The sequence below is a fragment of the Aethalodelphis obliquidens genome, unplaced genomic scaffold, assembly GCF_003676395.1.
Source record: "Aethalodelphis obliquidens isolate GAN/ISIS:26980383/991018 unplaced genomic scaffold, ASM367639v1 scaffold77, whole genome shotgun sequence".
Lineage (NCBI taxonomy): Eukaryota > Metazoa > Chordata > Mammalia > Artiodactyla > Delphinidae > Aethalodelphis > Aethalodelphis obliquidens.
Genome location: NW_020838021.1, coordinates 5,305,403 through 5,321,140, shown reverse-complemented (window position 1 = coordinate 5,321,140; position 15,738 = coordinate 5,305,403). Strand labels below are relative to the sequence as shown.

Sequence of the window (15,738 nt, the reverse complement as noted above, 5' to 3'; positions counted from 1 at the left end):
TAACCAGTGGTGGACTTCAACATAGTTTTGAGGGGGCACAGTTCAACCCATAACAATCATTTAATTCCCTTTTAATGTGCCACGTCAATATAGTTACTTAAGAAATGCTTTTTCATGATGAGAAATTAGCAAAGCCCTTGGTTGCAGGGATGATAAGTATTTTTAGTTCATTAAATGAGTCTATAGTGACTGAATGAATTTCTTCCAGAGACCATAAGGGTGAAACACAGACAGGTTGTAGAGATCTATGAGCTCAATAGAAAAAGACTAGAGGTTTCGTTGCTTATTTGTTAAGAACAGTGATTTGTTATTCAGGTGCTACTTTGACTTAAAAAGATTTAATAAGTATTTGTAATTGTTAACTTTCAGTCATCAGAGATAGTTCCCTAGTATACCATCTTAAATAATTAAATTTATATTAATCTTCAAAATTACTTTCTTCAGTGTCTTGTACACATGTAAAACTGCTTGCTTACTTTGTTCTAAGGTGCTGTGATAACTGAAACTTATGATATTATGGGATAGATTGGTTTTTTAAATTACTTACACTGTAATAGTTGACTACCAAATAGTAGTCACTTTAAGAAATTACTGTTAATTTTCATTTCAAGTAAGATTTTTATTAGAAAGCTTAATACTTAAATACATTTCTGAGTAGTGTTCTGATATTAAATCTCACAAAAATATTTCCCTGCATGGGATTTTTTTTTCTATTGCTTTAACATTAGAGGTTTTTTTTCAATTAATCCAGAATTTATTTCTTCATATTGTTTTAACCATTTAGAGAAGCTATCCTTTAAAAGGGAATCATTTGATCCTTCATTGTTTTAATAGCACACAACTGTTACAAAGGCATCCATACTAGCCCTATTATAAGATGATTTTAATAATTTTGGGGGGAATTATCTATAAACCACAGGGAACTTCATAATATTCTTAATTTCTATGTACATGCATACTGTAGTGCTTATGCACATTGTACAATGATAAATGCCAAAGAAATCAGGTAAAGAATGAAAGTTCGCAGCCTCACACTTACTTGTTTTAAGTGGATGTGTGGGAAATAAATAGCCTAATGAAAATAATATAGATAAACTTTACTTGTCAGTGGTAAATACCACAGCTTTCTCTTAAAGTGTAGGCAGTGTTCCCAGAATAATCCCACTGAAGAAAATCCAGAATCTTTGCACAAAAAAGTGCACAGGTTTGTCCTGTGTGTAAAAACCTTTTAATCTAAGTGCATTTTATATCCAAAACAATTTGCACTACTTGAATACAGATCTTCCTCAACTTACTATGAGGTTACATCCCAATAAAACCATCCTAAGTTGAAAGTATCATAAGCTGAAGATTCATTTAATACACCTAACCTACCAAACATCATAGCTTAGCCTAGCCTACTTTAAATGTGCTCAGAACACTTACATTAGCTTATGGTTGGGCAAAATCATGTAACACAAAGCCTATTTTATAATAAAGTGTGGAATGTCTCATGTAATTTATCAAATACTGTACTGAAAGTGAAAATGGAATGGTTGTAGGGTACAGAAAAGTTATGAGTATATCAGTTATTGACCCTCGTGATCTGAGCTGACTGGGAGCTGTGGCTCGACATGCTGCCCAGCATCACTACAGAGTATCAAATTGTGCTAGCCCAGGAAAAGATCAAAATTCGAAGTAAGGTTTCTACTGAATGCGTATCACTTTCGCACCATTATAAACTGGAAAAATCATAAGTCAAACCACTGTAAGTTGGGGACCATATGTACATTAAAAAAGTTCAAAAGCCTACCAATATAATATGTAGATATACACACCCAAAACAAAAGGAATGCTTTCCAATGAGATTAGGAATGAGGATAAGAATTAAAGGAGAGTGTCTTCTATATTACCAGAGTCAATGAAATTAACTGCATTTTAAAACATAAATTATACCTATTTGGAATTATTTTATAAATATATAATCTATAGGCTGGACAAACATCAATGTGAAAAACTGTCACAGAATTTCATAATTTAGGAACATAGCTTCAGTGCTTCATAATGTGGAAAGAAACTCCTAAGAACAGCCAATTGGTTTGATTTCTTAGAAGTTAGAAAATAATGCATTTCAGAAAATGATTTGTAACAATTAGTGACAAAAGAACAACATTAAGAAATAAAATACTGGGTACACAAGAACTGAGGTCCTCAGAGTACCAAAAGAGAATCAGACTTCACATTAAAATTTAAAGAATGTGGTTAAAGGAAAAGCTAACTGGAATCTTTGTAACAGGTTAAATATTTAACCACTTCAAACAGAAATAATTTAGTCCTCTCACATAGTTCTGAAAATGTACTGTAGCATCTAGTTTTCCATATCAAAAGCATATAATTTGATTAGCAGAGCTCCCTTTGTTTTAGACTTAAAATCACCTCTGATCCACCAAAATTTGTACTAACAATTACCAAACTACTATTTGAAAAGCATTTAAACAGCTTTATTGAGATATAATTCACATACCATAAAATTAATTTTAAGGTGTACAGTTCAGTGATTTTAGTATATTCAGAGTTGTACAACCACCGTTACAATCCAATTTAGAATATTTTCATTACTCCAAAAAGAAACCCAGTCAGTAACCATTTGCAGTTATTCCCCATTCCCCTCCTCTCCCAGCTGTAAGCAACCACTAATCTATTTTCTGTTTCTATTTATTTTAAGAACATTTTAAACTTACAACATTATTGTTCTCATGCCTATTCCAGGTCATTGGCTCGGAGGTTTGAAAGATCTTAAACTACCCAAATTTGCAAGTCCTGTGACATCCTCACTCAGAAAACATTCAAACGATGGTTTCATGATTGTTCAGTCTTCTAAGAGTTTTTGATCTGGAACATGTGTTTCAAATTCTGTTTGTACCATTTGCTAGGGGTGCTAAACTCATTTAATTAGACGGAATAAAACTATTCTTTCCAGACTCAAAACTGAGTTTGTTCTATTTGGGTTAACCATTTCCAGTCTTTTGATAGTAGGAACAGCTTTAGGAATCTAGTGTGGCACACCGCTGTCTTCAGTAATAATGTCATCTTCATCCTTTGGCTCAATGTTTGGTTCAATCTGCTGTGGATAGCCAAGAAAGCTGTTATCAGTAGATTGGCTAGAGCTGCCAGAAGTCCTACTGTTCCTAACGTTATTCTCCTGTTTACTTGCCTTCTATTATGATGAGGTTGTAGCTGTTTGCAGTCATCCTATTACTTGATCAAAACTCTTCTCTGAAACTTCTATACCATTAACATCTAAAACGTCATCATTAACAGCCAATATAGTCCTGTGCTGCGAGCCAGACCTCCTGGAATAAGCCAGGATATAAAGCTCCCTGGCGGGGGGTGGGTGGGGGGAGGAAGGGACTTCCTTGGCGGTCCAGCGGTTAAGACTCTGTGCTTCCAATGCAGGTTCAATCCCTGGTCAGGGAACTATGATCCCACATGCCACACAGCATGGCCAAAAATTAAAAAAACAAAAATAGCGTACACACACACACACACACACACACGATCCCTGGGACCTTCTCTGAGCCATGTAGTGTCTCCGTTAGAATGAAACCATCCCAGCTATAGAGTCCCTAGGGAATGTTCAGTGTTGTGTTTGTAAAGATGAACTAATCCTATGGTGTGTTTCTGGGGGAGTGTCAACATCTGTAATAGAAGACACACATCTGAAGTCTTGGTGCATACCAATTACTAGATCTGGCATTTTTCTGTGGTTGACATTGAACATTGGTTAAAACATTTTCCTTCTTCATTAGCATGTCTGTACCAAAGGCACTGTTTGTTTCTTCCTTTTTTTCTGTGTAAAAATCTTAAGCAGCAGGTTGGTTGTTGAAGCAGTTATGTGATAATTATCATCTTTATTTATAGATAGTAAGTATCCCTGGATGTCTGTATAGCCTAATAAAATGTCATCATTAGGTATCTTATGAACATGTTGCAGTAATCCATAAAACTCCTCAAAAATGTCCAAGTTTTGCTCTTTCTATCAAAAACTGATGAAATTCAGTGCCAAACCTGCTCTTCTCCAGGATGCCCTGGCAGCCGCAGTCACGCTGAGTGCAGGGGCTGCAGCCCAGGAGCCTGCAACTCACCAAACGCACCTGCAGAGGTGGCTTGGGTCTCAATGCTGAGCTCCACAGGGTGGCTGGGCAGCCTGTCTGTGGTACAAGTGGAGACACAACTCCATCCTGTCTCCCTCTGCTTTGGTGACTGCAGAACCCTGGTGGAGGAGGATAAGGGGGCAACTAGCCCATCCACCTCTTTGCTCTCGGCTGCCTTCCCCATGACCAGGCTCCTGACCCAGGCCAGTGGTGCTAACCGCAGAGACTTTAAGTAAAAATATTATTAAAGACATTTTGGAGAAAAAGGTCACCTATAATCCTGTCCCCTTAACTAACATATTTTACCCATATATTAAAAATTACCTCCAGGTTTGTCCATGAGTATATATTTTCACACAGTTGCAGTCAGATGTACATCCTACTTTATATCCTTTTCCTATTTAAAATAACCTTTGTTCTATATATTTGACAACTTTAATAATAAAAACCTGAAGGAAACAAACTTTTGTATTGTGTGCAGATACCAGGTAAGTGGGTTTTCTGTGTGTTTTTTTCTCCCCTCCAACTCCCCATATTCCCGCATTATTGCTAGAGAAGCAGTCAGTCTCCTCTCCTTGGCACATGCCCATGGCTATCTTTACCCAGCTGACTAGGCTAAATAAATACACACACACACACGTATACTGTGTGTATGTATATGTACAGGTATATGTATGTTTTATTTTTTTCATTGAAGCTTATTAAGCCTTCTTTTATTTTTTTTAACATTTTTGAAAAATTTATTTTATTTTTGGCTGCATTGGGTCTTCATTGCTGCGTGTGGGCTTTCTCTAGTTGTGGCAAGGAGGGGCTACACTTCGTTGCGATGCATGGGATTCTCATTGCGGTGGCTTCTCTTGTTGTGGAGCACGGGCTCTAGGCGCGCGGGCTTCAGTAGTTGTGGCTCACAGGCTCTAGAGCACAGGCTCAGTAGTTGTGGTGCACGGGCTTAGTTGCTCCGCAGCATGTGGGATCTTCCCGGACCAGGGCTCGAACCCATGTCCCCTGCCTTGGCAGGCAGATTCTTAACCACTGCGCCACCAGGGAAGCCCCTCCCCAGGAATTTTTAAATCTTTCCCTCTTAGAATAAAAGGTTTTCTGTGCTTTAAAACAGTCATAAATTTTAAAATTAACTTGTTATGCTATAAAAGTTAATTTCAGTCCTATTTTAAATAGGTACTACTTGGCTAACATGCACTGGTAATATATTAGCAATCCCAGTTGCTTGACAGGTGTAGATGTTAGATGAAAGCCAGTTGGTTAAATTATACTCACTTGTCCAAAGAGGAACGTAACTAGAGAAATTAAAAGAAATCCTCGGGCTTCCCCGGGGGCGCAATTGTTGAGAGTCCGCCTGCCGATGCAGGGGACGCGGGTTCGTGCCCCGGTCCATGAAGATCCCACATGCCGCAGAGCGGCTGGGCCCGTGAGCCATGGCCGCTGAGCCTGCGCATCCAGAGCCTGCGCCTCTGGAGCCTGTGCTCCGCAACGGGAGAGGCCACAACAGTGAGAGCCCTGTGTACCGCAAAAAAAAAAAAAAAAAGAAAGAAATCCTCAACATTTAGGCAGTGTCTAACCAAAAAGAAATAGAAACAACGTGAGTTAGTTTCCTATAGCTGCTGTAACTGTTTTGCTTTTCTTTTTAACATCTTTATTGGAGTATAATTGCTTTACAATGTTGTATTAGTTTCTGTTGTATAACAAAGTGAATCAGTTATATGTGTATATATATCCCCATATCCCCTCCCTCTTGCATCTCCCTCCCACCCTCCCTATCCCACCCCTCTAGGTGGTCACAAAGCACAAGCTGATCTCCCTGTACTGTGCAGCTGCTTCCCACTAGCTATCTGTTTTACATTTGGTAGTGTATATATGTCAGTGCTACTCTTTCACTTCGTCCCAGCTTACCCTTCCCCCTCCCCGTGTCCTCAGGTCCAATCTCTACCTCGGGGTCTTTATTCCTGTCCTGCCCCTAGGTTCGTTAAAACCATTTTTTTTTTTAGATTCTGTATGTATGTGTTAGCATACGGTATTTGTTTTACTCTTTCTGACTTCACTCTGTATGACAGACTCTAGCTACATCCACCTCACTACAAATAACTCAATTTCGTTTCTTTTTATGGCTGAGTAATATTCCATTGTATATATGTGCCACATCTTCTTTATCCATTCATCTGTCGATGGACACTTAGGTTGTTTCCATGTCCTGGCTATTGTAAATAGTGCTGCAATGAACGTTGTGGTACATGACTCTTTTTGAATTACGGTTTTCTTAGGATATATGCCCAGTAGTGGGATTGCTGGGTCATGTGGCAGTTCTGTTTTTAGCTTTTTAAGGAACCTCCATACTGTTCTTCATAGTGGCTGTATCACTTTACATTCCCACCAACAGTGCAAGAGGGTTCCCTTTTCTCCACACCCTTTCCATGATTTGTTTGTGGATTGTTTGATGATGGCCATTCTGACCGGTGTGAGGTGGTACCTCTTTGTGGTTTTGATTTGCATTTCTCTAATGATTAGTGATGTTGAGCATCCTTTAATGTGTTTCTTGGCAATCTGTATATCTTCTTTGGAGAAATGTCTATTTAGGTCTTCCGCCCATTTTTGGATTGGGTTGTTTGTGTTTTTGATATTGAGTCGCATGAGCTGTTTGTATATTTTGGAGATTAATCCTTTGTCAGTTGCTTCGTTTGCAAATATTTTCTCCCATTCTGAGGGTTGTCTTTTCATCTTGTTTATGGTTTCCTTTGCTGTGCAAAAGCTTTTAAGTTTCATTAGGTCCCATTTGATTATTTATTTATTTATTAAAACAAATTTATTTATTTTTTAATTTTTGGCTGTGTTGGGGCTTCGTTGCTGCATGCAGGCTTTCTCTAGTTGCAGTGAGCGGGGGCTACTCTTCATTGTGGTGCACGGACTTCTCATTGCAATGGCTTCTCTTGTGGCAGAGCACGGGCTCTAGGCACATGGGCTTCAGTAGTTGTGGCACGTGGGCTCCAGTAGTTGTGGCTCACGGGCTCTAGAGCGCAGGCTCAGTAGTTGTGGTGCACGGGCTTAGTTGCTCCGCGGCATGTGGGATCTTCATGGACCAGGGATCGAACCCATGTCACCTGCATTGGCAGGCGGATTCTTAATCACTGCACCACCAGGGAAGCCCCCATTTGTTTATTTTTTGGTTTTATTTCCATTGCTCTAGGAAGTGGGTCAAAAAGGATGTTGCTGTGATTTATGTCACAGAGTGTTCTGCCTATGGTTTCCTCTAAGAGTTTTATAGTGTCTGGCCTTACATTTCGGTCTTTAATCCATTTTGAGTTTATTTTTGTGTATGGTGTTAGAAAGTGTTCTAGTTTCATTCTTTTACATGTAGCTGTCCAGTTTTCCCAGCACCACTTATTGAAGACGCTGTCTCTTCGCCATTGTATATTCTTGCCTCCGTTGTCAAAGAAAAGGTGGCCATGTGTGCGTGGGTTTGTCTTTGGGCTTTCTATCCTGTTACAGTAATCTATATTTCTGTTTTTGTGCCAGTACCATACTGTTTTGATTACTGTAGCTTTGTGGTATTGTCTGAAGTCAGGGAGCCTGATTCCTCCAGCTTTGTTTTTCTTTCTCAAGATTGCTTTGGCTATTCGGGGTCTTTTGTGTTTCCATACAAATTTTGAAATTTTTGTTCTAGTTCTGTGAAAAATGCCATTGGTAGTTTGATAGGGATTGCATTGAATCTGTAGATTTCTTTGCGTAGTATAGTCATTTTCACAGTGTTGATTCTTCCAATCCAAGAACATGGTATATCCCTCCATCTGTTTGTATCATCTTTAATTTCTTTCATCAGTGTCTTATTTTCTCTTTCAGATTTTTTGTTAGTGTATAGGAATGCAAGAGATTTCTCTGCATTTTGTATCCTGCTACTTTACCAAATTCATTGATTAGCTCTAGTAGTTTTCTGGTAGCATCTTTAGGATTCTCTATGTATAGTGTCATGTCATCTGCAAACAGTGACAGTTTTACTTCTTCTTTTCTGATTTGGATTCCTTTTATTTCTTTTTCTTCTCTGATTGCTGTGGCTAAAACTTCCAAAACTATGTTGGATAGTAGCGGTGAGAGTGGGCAACCTTGTCTTGTTCCTGATCTTAGAGGGAATGGTTTCAGGTTTTCACCATTGAGAACGATGTTGGCTGTGGGTTTGTCATATATGGCCTTTATTATGTTGAGGAAAGTTCCCTCTGTGCCTACTTTCTGGAGGGTTTTAATCATAAATGGGTGTTGAACTTTGTCAAAAGCTTTTTCTGCATCTATTGAGATTATCATACGGTTTTTATCCTTCAGCTTGTTAATATGGTGTATCACATTGATTGATTTGCATATATTGACGAATCCTTGCATTCCTGGGATAAACCCCACTTGATCATGGTGTATGATCCTTTTAATGTGCTGTTGGATTCTGTTTGCTAGTATTTTGTTGAGGATTTTTGCATCTATGTTCATCAGTGATATTGGCCTTAGTTTTCTTTTTTGTGGCATCTTTTTCTGGTTTTGGTATCAAGGTGATGGTGGCCTCATAGAATGAGTTTGGGAGTGTTCCTCCTTCTGCTATATTTTGGAAGAGTTTGAGAAGGATAAGTGTTAGCTCTTCTGTAAATATTTGATAGAATTTGCCTGTGAAGCCATCTGGTTCTGGGCTTTTGTTTGTTGGAATATTTTTAACCACAGTTTCAATTTCAGTGCTTGTGATTGGTGTGTTCATATTTTCTATTTCTTCCTGGTTCAGTCTTGGAAGGTTGTACTTTTCTAAGAATTTGTCCATTTCTTCCAGGTTGTCCATTTTATTGGCATAGAGTCGCTTGTCGTAGTCTCTCATGATCCTTTGTATTTCTGCAGTGTCAGTTGTTACTTCTCCTTTTTCATTTCTAATTCTGTTGATTTGAGTCTTCTCCCCTTTTTCTTGATGAGTCTGGCTAATGGTTTATCAATTTTGTTTATCTTCTCAAAGAACCAGCTTTTAGTTTTTATTGATCTTTGCTATTATTTCCTTCATTTCTTTTTCATTTATTTGTGATTTGATCTTTATGGTTTCTTTCCTTCTGCTACCTTTGGGATTTTTTGTTCTTCTTTCTCTAATTGCTTTAGGTGTAAGGTTAGGTTGTTTATTTCAGATGTTTCTTGTTTCTTGAGGTAGGACTGTATTGTTATAAACTTCCCTCTTAGAACTGCTTTCGCTGCATCCCATAGGTTTTGGGTCATCATTATATGTATATTTTAAACACAACATCTCAGCATCTTGAAATCTTCCATACCCCTCGTATAAACATGTACCACCGCTTGCTGATTCTTTTTATACCAGTGTTGGCTTTCAGAGTGCCATTTTTCCCAACCACTGTTCCCTCACGATTTCTGACTGCCTGGCCCCTTTATGTCAAAGCTTTCTTGGACATCTTTCTCTCTGTGTGCCTTCTTGCCTTTCTCCTTACCCGGTACAAAGCCTGAATGTGCTTTCACAAAGAGGCCTTAAGTTACCTCAGCATACTTTATTCCACTCTGACTTGTTCACATCCAAAACCTTCTCCAGTATTCATACCTCATTTTCTTCTGTATTCCTGTGCCCCACATATACTTATTTTCTAAATATCATCTTCCCCACCTGCATTTCACTTAAATACTTTTTTTTTTTAATCATCTCCCATCCCTTTCTTTTGGTGCTTCCCTCCAGTCCTAAGGTTTCTGTCTTTTGTCAATCGGTTTTCTCTCTTTTAGTCTTAACCTTTCTGGTAGTTCTGTTTTCTCACCCTTCTCCAAAAGCTCACACTCTGATAATATATATGTAGTTTTCAGTTGAATGCTTCTGAATAAATATCTGCTTTTCAAAACAGTGAAATCTAAACTATTCGTATGGAAATAACCCCTGGGAAGATGAGGTCTCCGCCTGAAAGTTTCAAATAGAGATTCTCCTGCTAGTGTTGAATGATGGAGCTTTATCTTATATTATCTGAAATGGGATGACTACTTGAACCATGCAAAATATTCACTATTATGAAATGAGAATAGATCATTGATTTTACACTTTTATTTTGATTGACCTGAGAAACAAAACTTAGCCATCTCAGAGAAGGTAACTTTCAAATGTTTTAGATTATATTCAGCGTTTATTCTTCAGGGTAATTATAGACTTAGAAATGTTTAATACTGTCTCCTAGTCCATGCCAAAGTCCCTTCCAGTAATGAGAGGAATTCATAAGCTACAAGACAACCCAGTCCATTTTATACTGATATTGATTGTTGTAGCTGTTCATCCCTGTATTGGGTTAAAATCTACTGGCTTTAATTATATTCATTAATTCTGCCCTCAAGCTAAACAGAATTTGGATCCCTTTTCTACATGACTGCCTTTTAGATAGTTATTCTATCCTCTACACCCCTCTCCCTACAATTTTCTTTTCCCTTTGAGATAAATACTTGACTCTTCCAACTCTTCTTCATAGAATACCATTTTCATCATCCTGATTGCTCTCTATGGAAGTTACACTTTGTTAATGTCCCTTCTAAAATGTGTTCAGAATTAAAAATAATATTCAGTATGTAGCAGAATTGAATCTGGATGTTGCACACCTGTACGTTAATGCGGACTGAAGTTACTTCAAGTATTTTAGCTGCCATGTAATGTTGGCTCATGATGAGTTTGTAATTAACTCAAATCCCACGATTTTAATCTGGAGGTTTCCCTTCACATGACTTCTTTCCAAACCAAGATTCTATCTTCCTTTAGTTGTACCACAGATTTTTAAAGTCAGAATATAAGACTTTACACATATCCCTATTTTATCTCATTAGCCTATCAGCCAGCCTTGGTTTCTTTGAATCTTGGTTTTTGTCATCTACCTTATGCTGATTCAACAAAGAGTCTTGAAGCTAGTGCTAGAACTTTTTCAGACATCTGGGAAACAATAATCAAAAATCATGGAGACTGTCTTCCAAAAATTGTTGTATGCAGATATAACTCAGCTCTTGAGGTGTATATGAATTAATACCATTGTAAATTGGGCCCAGGAAAGACTGAAGTCCATTGCCAGCCTGCAAGACAGAAGCCTTTTGTTGAACATTAACTCCAAGAGAGATGATGTTCCAAGACATATTGTGCCAACATAATGCCAAAAGAGCTGCTAATTCTTCCCAAGAAATCAGTTACTATACGTATGAAGTAGAGACAGAGTCATTGTGACCATTCTTTTATTTTGCATTTGGCAAGCATGTACTGAGCACAGTGTCAGGAACAGTGTGAGGTTCTAAAGAACCAGGTTTGCCTGGGGCAACCCTTATTTGTGCCTCTTGTCCCAATGAAATTATTAGTAGCATCATTTTTCAGTTTCAAAAGAGTTCAGGTTTGGAGGATAAATTATCTTGGCCACTCTTCTCATAATCCAGCCAGTTCCTTTTAGTGTTTTATCTTGGTTAAATATTACACAGCTGTAATTTGGCAGCTCTAATGAGGCTGCAATAGTACTTCTCTTCCATTTGAACAGTTTGTTTCTTGACCGTGGGCAGTTGATAGCAAAAGTAACTGCAGTTAAGGTCTACAAGTACTTAGTATTTTTCCTGAGCCACCCTCTAGAGGGCAGTATTATATACATTTGAAATGATCCAATTCTAACAAAAATGGACTCTGTTTATACGTGAAAATCATAAACATTTGATGCTCTTAAAGAATACATTGGAACCAACATTGTGAATAAAACTTATCTTTTGCTAATCAATAAAGAAATATTAAAAATTCATTAACATTCTGAACATTCTTTTAATTGTAAAAACTAAACTTAGATGCCTTGAATATACAATGATCCATTATAACAATTATGCATAGACTTCAAGAATCTGCATATTTTATGCTTCTTTCGTGCTTTTCCTAATTAATGATTTTACATGGTTAATAATTTTAATATATTCTGCATCACATAGTTTTCATATTTATGTAAAATAGGCACTTAAAAATGAATAGTTCTGATCTACCTGCTTAAATATTACTTTCCTCTGAAAGAGAAAACAAAAATGCTAGTTTTTACTTTATAACCTGAATCATGTGGTAATGTAGGATTCTAGTATTTAGAATTAGAATGTTTCTTTAAAATTGTGTCATCAGTGGGTAATTTGTTAACTCCTAATATCAAAAGTATATTGCTTGTGTTTGACATTTTTGGATTTCCTAATGTAATGTTCTCTTTTTAGAAAAGGTGGACAAGTCCTATTTTCAAGAGAAGATGACTTTTAACAGTTTTGAAGGATCTAAAACTTGTGTACCTGCAGACATCAGTAAGGATGAAGAATTTGTAGAAGAGTTTAATAGATTAAAAACTTTTGCTAATTTTCCAAGTAGTAGTCCTGTTTCAGCATCAACACTAGCACGAGCTGGTTTTCTATACACTGGTGAAGGAGACACCGTGCGGTGCTTTAGTTGTCATGCAGCAGTAGATAGATGGCAGTATGGAGACTCAGCAGTTGGAAGACACAGGAAAGTATCCCCAAATTGCAGATTTATCAATGGCTTTTATTTCGAAAGTAATGCTGCACAGCCTACAAATCCTGGTGTCCAAAATGGTCAGTACAAAGCTGAAAACTGTCTGGGAAACAGAAATCATTTTGTTTTAGAAAGGCCATCTGAGACTCATGCAGACTATCTTTTGAGAACTGGACAGGTTGTAGATTTATCAGACACCATATACCCAAGGAACCCTGCCATGTGTAGTGAAGAAGCTAGATTAAAGTCATTTCAAAACTGGCCAGACTATGCCCACTTAACCCCAAGAGAGTTAGCTAGTGCTGGACTCTACTACACGGGTATTGATGATCAAGTACAATGCTTTTGTTGTGGCGGGAAACTGAAAAATTGGGAACCTTGTGATCGTGCATGGTCAGAACACAGGCGACACTTTCCTAATTGCTTCTTTGTATTGGGCCGGAATTTTAATATTCAAAGTGAATCTGATGTCGTGAGTTCTGATAGGAATTTCCCAAATTCAACAAATCCTCCAAGAAATCCAGCCATGGCAGATTACGAAGCACGGATCATTACATTTGGGACGTGGATATACTCAGTTAACAAGGAGCAGCTTGCAAGAGCTGGATTTTATGCTTTAGGTAAACTTTATTATAAAAGTAGGCTAATAAATAACTTTCCAACTATCCCAGGGCTCCTAAAAAGTAAATAGATGCCATTTGCCCCCGGAACTGGTAAATATTTAGGTGTAGGCCGACATCATTATTTATATTAGTATTATTCTGTGAACCCTTATGTTGAATCTGTAATATAACCACTGAATTTACGTGGAAAAGATTACCATATTATGAGTCATATTTATCTTTATGTAATTGTGTTTTGGAGAAGAATGACATGCAAAAGATGATAGATATCCCTGATAGAAGAATAGGTCTGATAGTAATACTAACTATAATTTATTACACACCTACTATATGTGCTCAATACGTATATTACATGCATTTTCTCTATGCTTCACAACAACCCTATAAGAAGAGTTAACATTAGGGAGTTTACTTTGGCTGATGTTAAAATTGATACCTGCCTTTTGTACATAGACTGTATATTTGAAAGCTGCCCTGTATATTCAAAAGATACCTTATTGCTTAAAATGAGCACTTTTCAAATGGACTGCTGTAGACATGTCAGTAGGGAAGGAAGGGCCATTAGTGTGATGGCTTCCAGGAATATTCAGAAAAATTATACCGTTATATATCTGACCCAGTTACTTTAAGATTGAATAGTGCCAAAATACAAAATATAAGTTATTTCAATATTTTATTTACTTAGTATCATATAGCAATCTTGAAAGTTTGTTTAGTGTCATATAGCTATAACCTTAGAGAAACTTATATATATGCTGAACTTTATTGTTAAAGTTTCACAGTTTGAAAAAGTAAATGTAGCATTGATGGCCCCAAATGACATATGTTAAAACAATTGTGATTTTTCACATAAAAATTGGGAAATTTTATTTGTGTCTTCTGTAAAATACCTCAAATTGAATCAGTGAATTTAGTGTGTATTTCCTCCTCAAATGATCTTATCTGTTACTTAGATGTGAATTCAGATATCTTCTTTTAAGCTATGAGACTTTCATGTAATTTAGAAATGCTTAATTTTATAGTATTTAAAAGGATATTTTGGGGTAAGCTTGTAATTGCACAAATACATGTATTTTTACTTGTGTGTTTCTTAGGTGAAGGTGATAAAGTAAAGTGCTTTCACTGTGGAGGAGGGCTAACTGATTGGAAGCCCAGTGAAGACCCTTGGGAACAACATGCTATGTGGTATCCAGGGTAAGGTATTTAAATGTTCCTTCAGTGACAGGCAAGTTGGACAGCACACAAGCAGTGGGAAGACTTGAATAACTTTTCACGTCAGCTATTTTTGCCTTCACCAATTGAAATTTGAAATTCACACCAGGTTTATAAAAATGGGGTCACCTACTTTATATACATTTGAACAAAACACCTAAGCCAGGCTTCCCTGGTGGCGCAGTGGTTGAGAGTCCGCCTGCTGATGCAGGGGACACGGGTTCGTGCCCCGGTCCAGGAAGATCCCACATGCCGCGGAGCGGCTGGGCCCGTGAGCCGTGGCCGTTGAGCCTGCGCGTCTGGAGCCTGTGCTCCGCAACGGGAGAGGCCACAACAGTGAGAGGCCCGCGTACCACAAAAAAAAAAAAAAAAAAAAAAAACCACCTAAGCCTTCTCCAGTGACCAAACCATTCATTACTTACGTATCACATCTATGACGTTCAGATGATTCTATTTCTAAACACCAAATTAGGAACGTATGGGACTTCCCTGGTGGCGCAGTGGTTAAGAATCCGCCTGCCAAAGCAGGGGACACAGGTTTGAGCCCTGGTCCAGAAAGATCCCACGTGCCACAGAGCAACTAAGCCCATGCGCCACAACTACTGAGCCTGCGCTCTGGAGCCCGCCAGCCACAACTACTGAGCCCGTGTGCCACAACTACTGAAGCCCATGCACCTAGAGCCCATGCTCCACAACAAGAGAAGCCACCGCAATGAGAAGCCCGCGCACCGCAATGAAGAGTAGCACCCGCTCGCTGCAACTAGAGAAAGCCCCCGTGCAGTAACGATGACCCAACGCAGCCAAATTAATTAATTACTTTTTTTAAAAAAAAAGGAATGTATGCTTTTGTTGTTGTTTGGAAGTAGGCTCTTTATTTTTTTTATTTTTAAAATTAAAAAAAAAATTTTTGTCCTTGTTGGTCTTTGTTGCTGTGCGGCTTTCTCTAGTTGTGGTGAGCGGGGGCTACTCTTCATTGTGGTGCATGGGCTTCTCATCGTGGTAGTTGCAGCACGCGGGCTCAGTTGTGGCGCACGGGCTTAGTTGCTCTGCAGCATGTGGGATCTTCCTGGACCAGCGGTCGAACCCGTGTCCCCTGCATTGGCAGGCAGATTCTTATCCACTGTGGGAAGTAGGCTCTTTAATGATGGGCATGACAGCCCATGTTGCCAAGGAGATTCCTTAAGAATCCATCATGCCCTCTAACAAATACTACTGAATCTCGCGGATTCTAAGGCACACAGTTGGTCACATTTTCAGATCTCTGAAACCA

General features: G+C 38.3%; 1 protein-coding gene and 2 pseudogenes across 5 annotated transcripts in view; 1 reads left to right on the top strand and 2 right to left on the bottom strand.

The window, feature by feature from the left end:
* The window catches only part of XIAP (X-linked inhibitor of apoptosis), a 44,898-nt gene that overhangs the window by 12,057 nt on the left and 17,103 nt on the right, over positions 1–15,738 (top strand). For 2 of the 5 annotated variants that reach the window (XM_027092381.1, XM_027092379.1), the window contains 2 exons: positions 12,345–13,253; positions 14,351–14,450. In XM_027092381.1, coding sequence (XP_026948182.1) covers positions 12,377–13,253; positions 14,351–14,450 — 977 coding nt within the window. In that variant the 5' untranslated portion in view covers positions 12,345–12,376. Of the gene's footprint in view, positions 1–5,089; positions 5,101–6,136; positions 6,142–9,305; positions 10,237–12,344; positions 13,254–14,350; positions 14,451–15,738 lie in introns of those variants that run through there. The other 3 variants (XM_027092382.1, XM_027092384.1, XM_027092380.1) reach the window with 3 other exon arrangements.
* Positions 2,750–3,339, bottom strand: LOC113612449 (partitioning defective 6 homolog beta-like; annotated as a pseudogene).
* Positions 3,470–4,723, bottom strand: LOC113612448 (partitioning defective 6 homolog beta pseudogene; annotated as a pseudogene).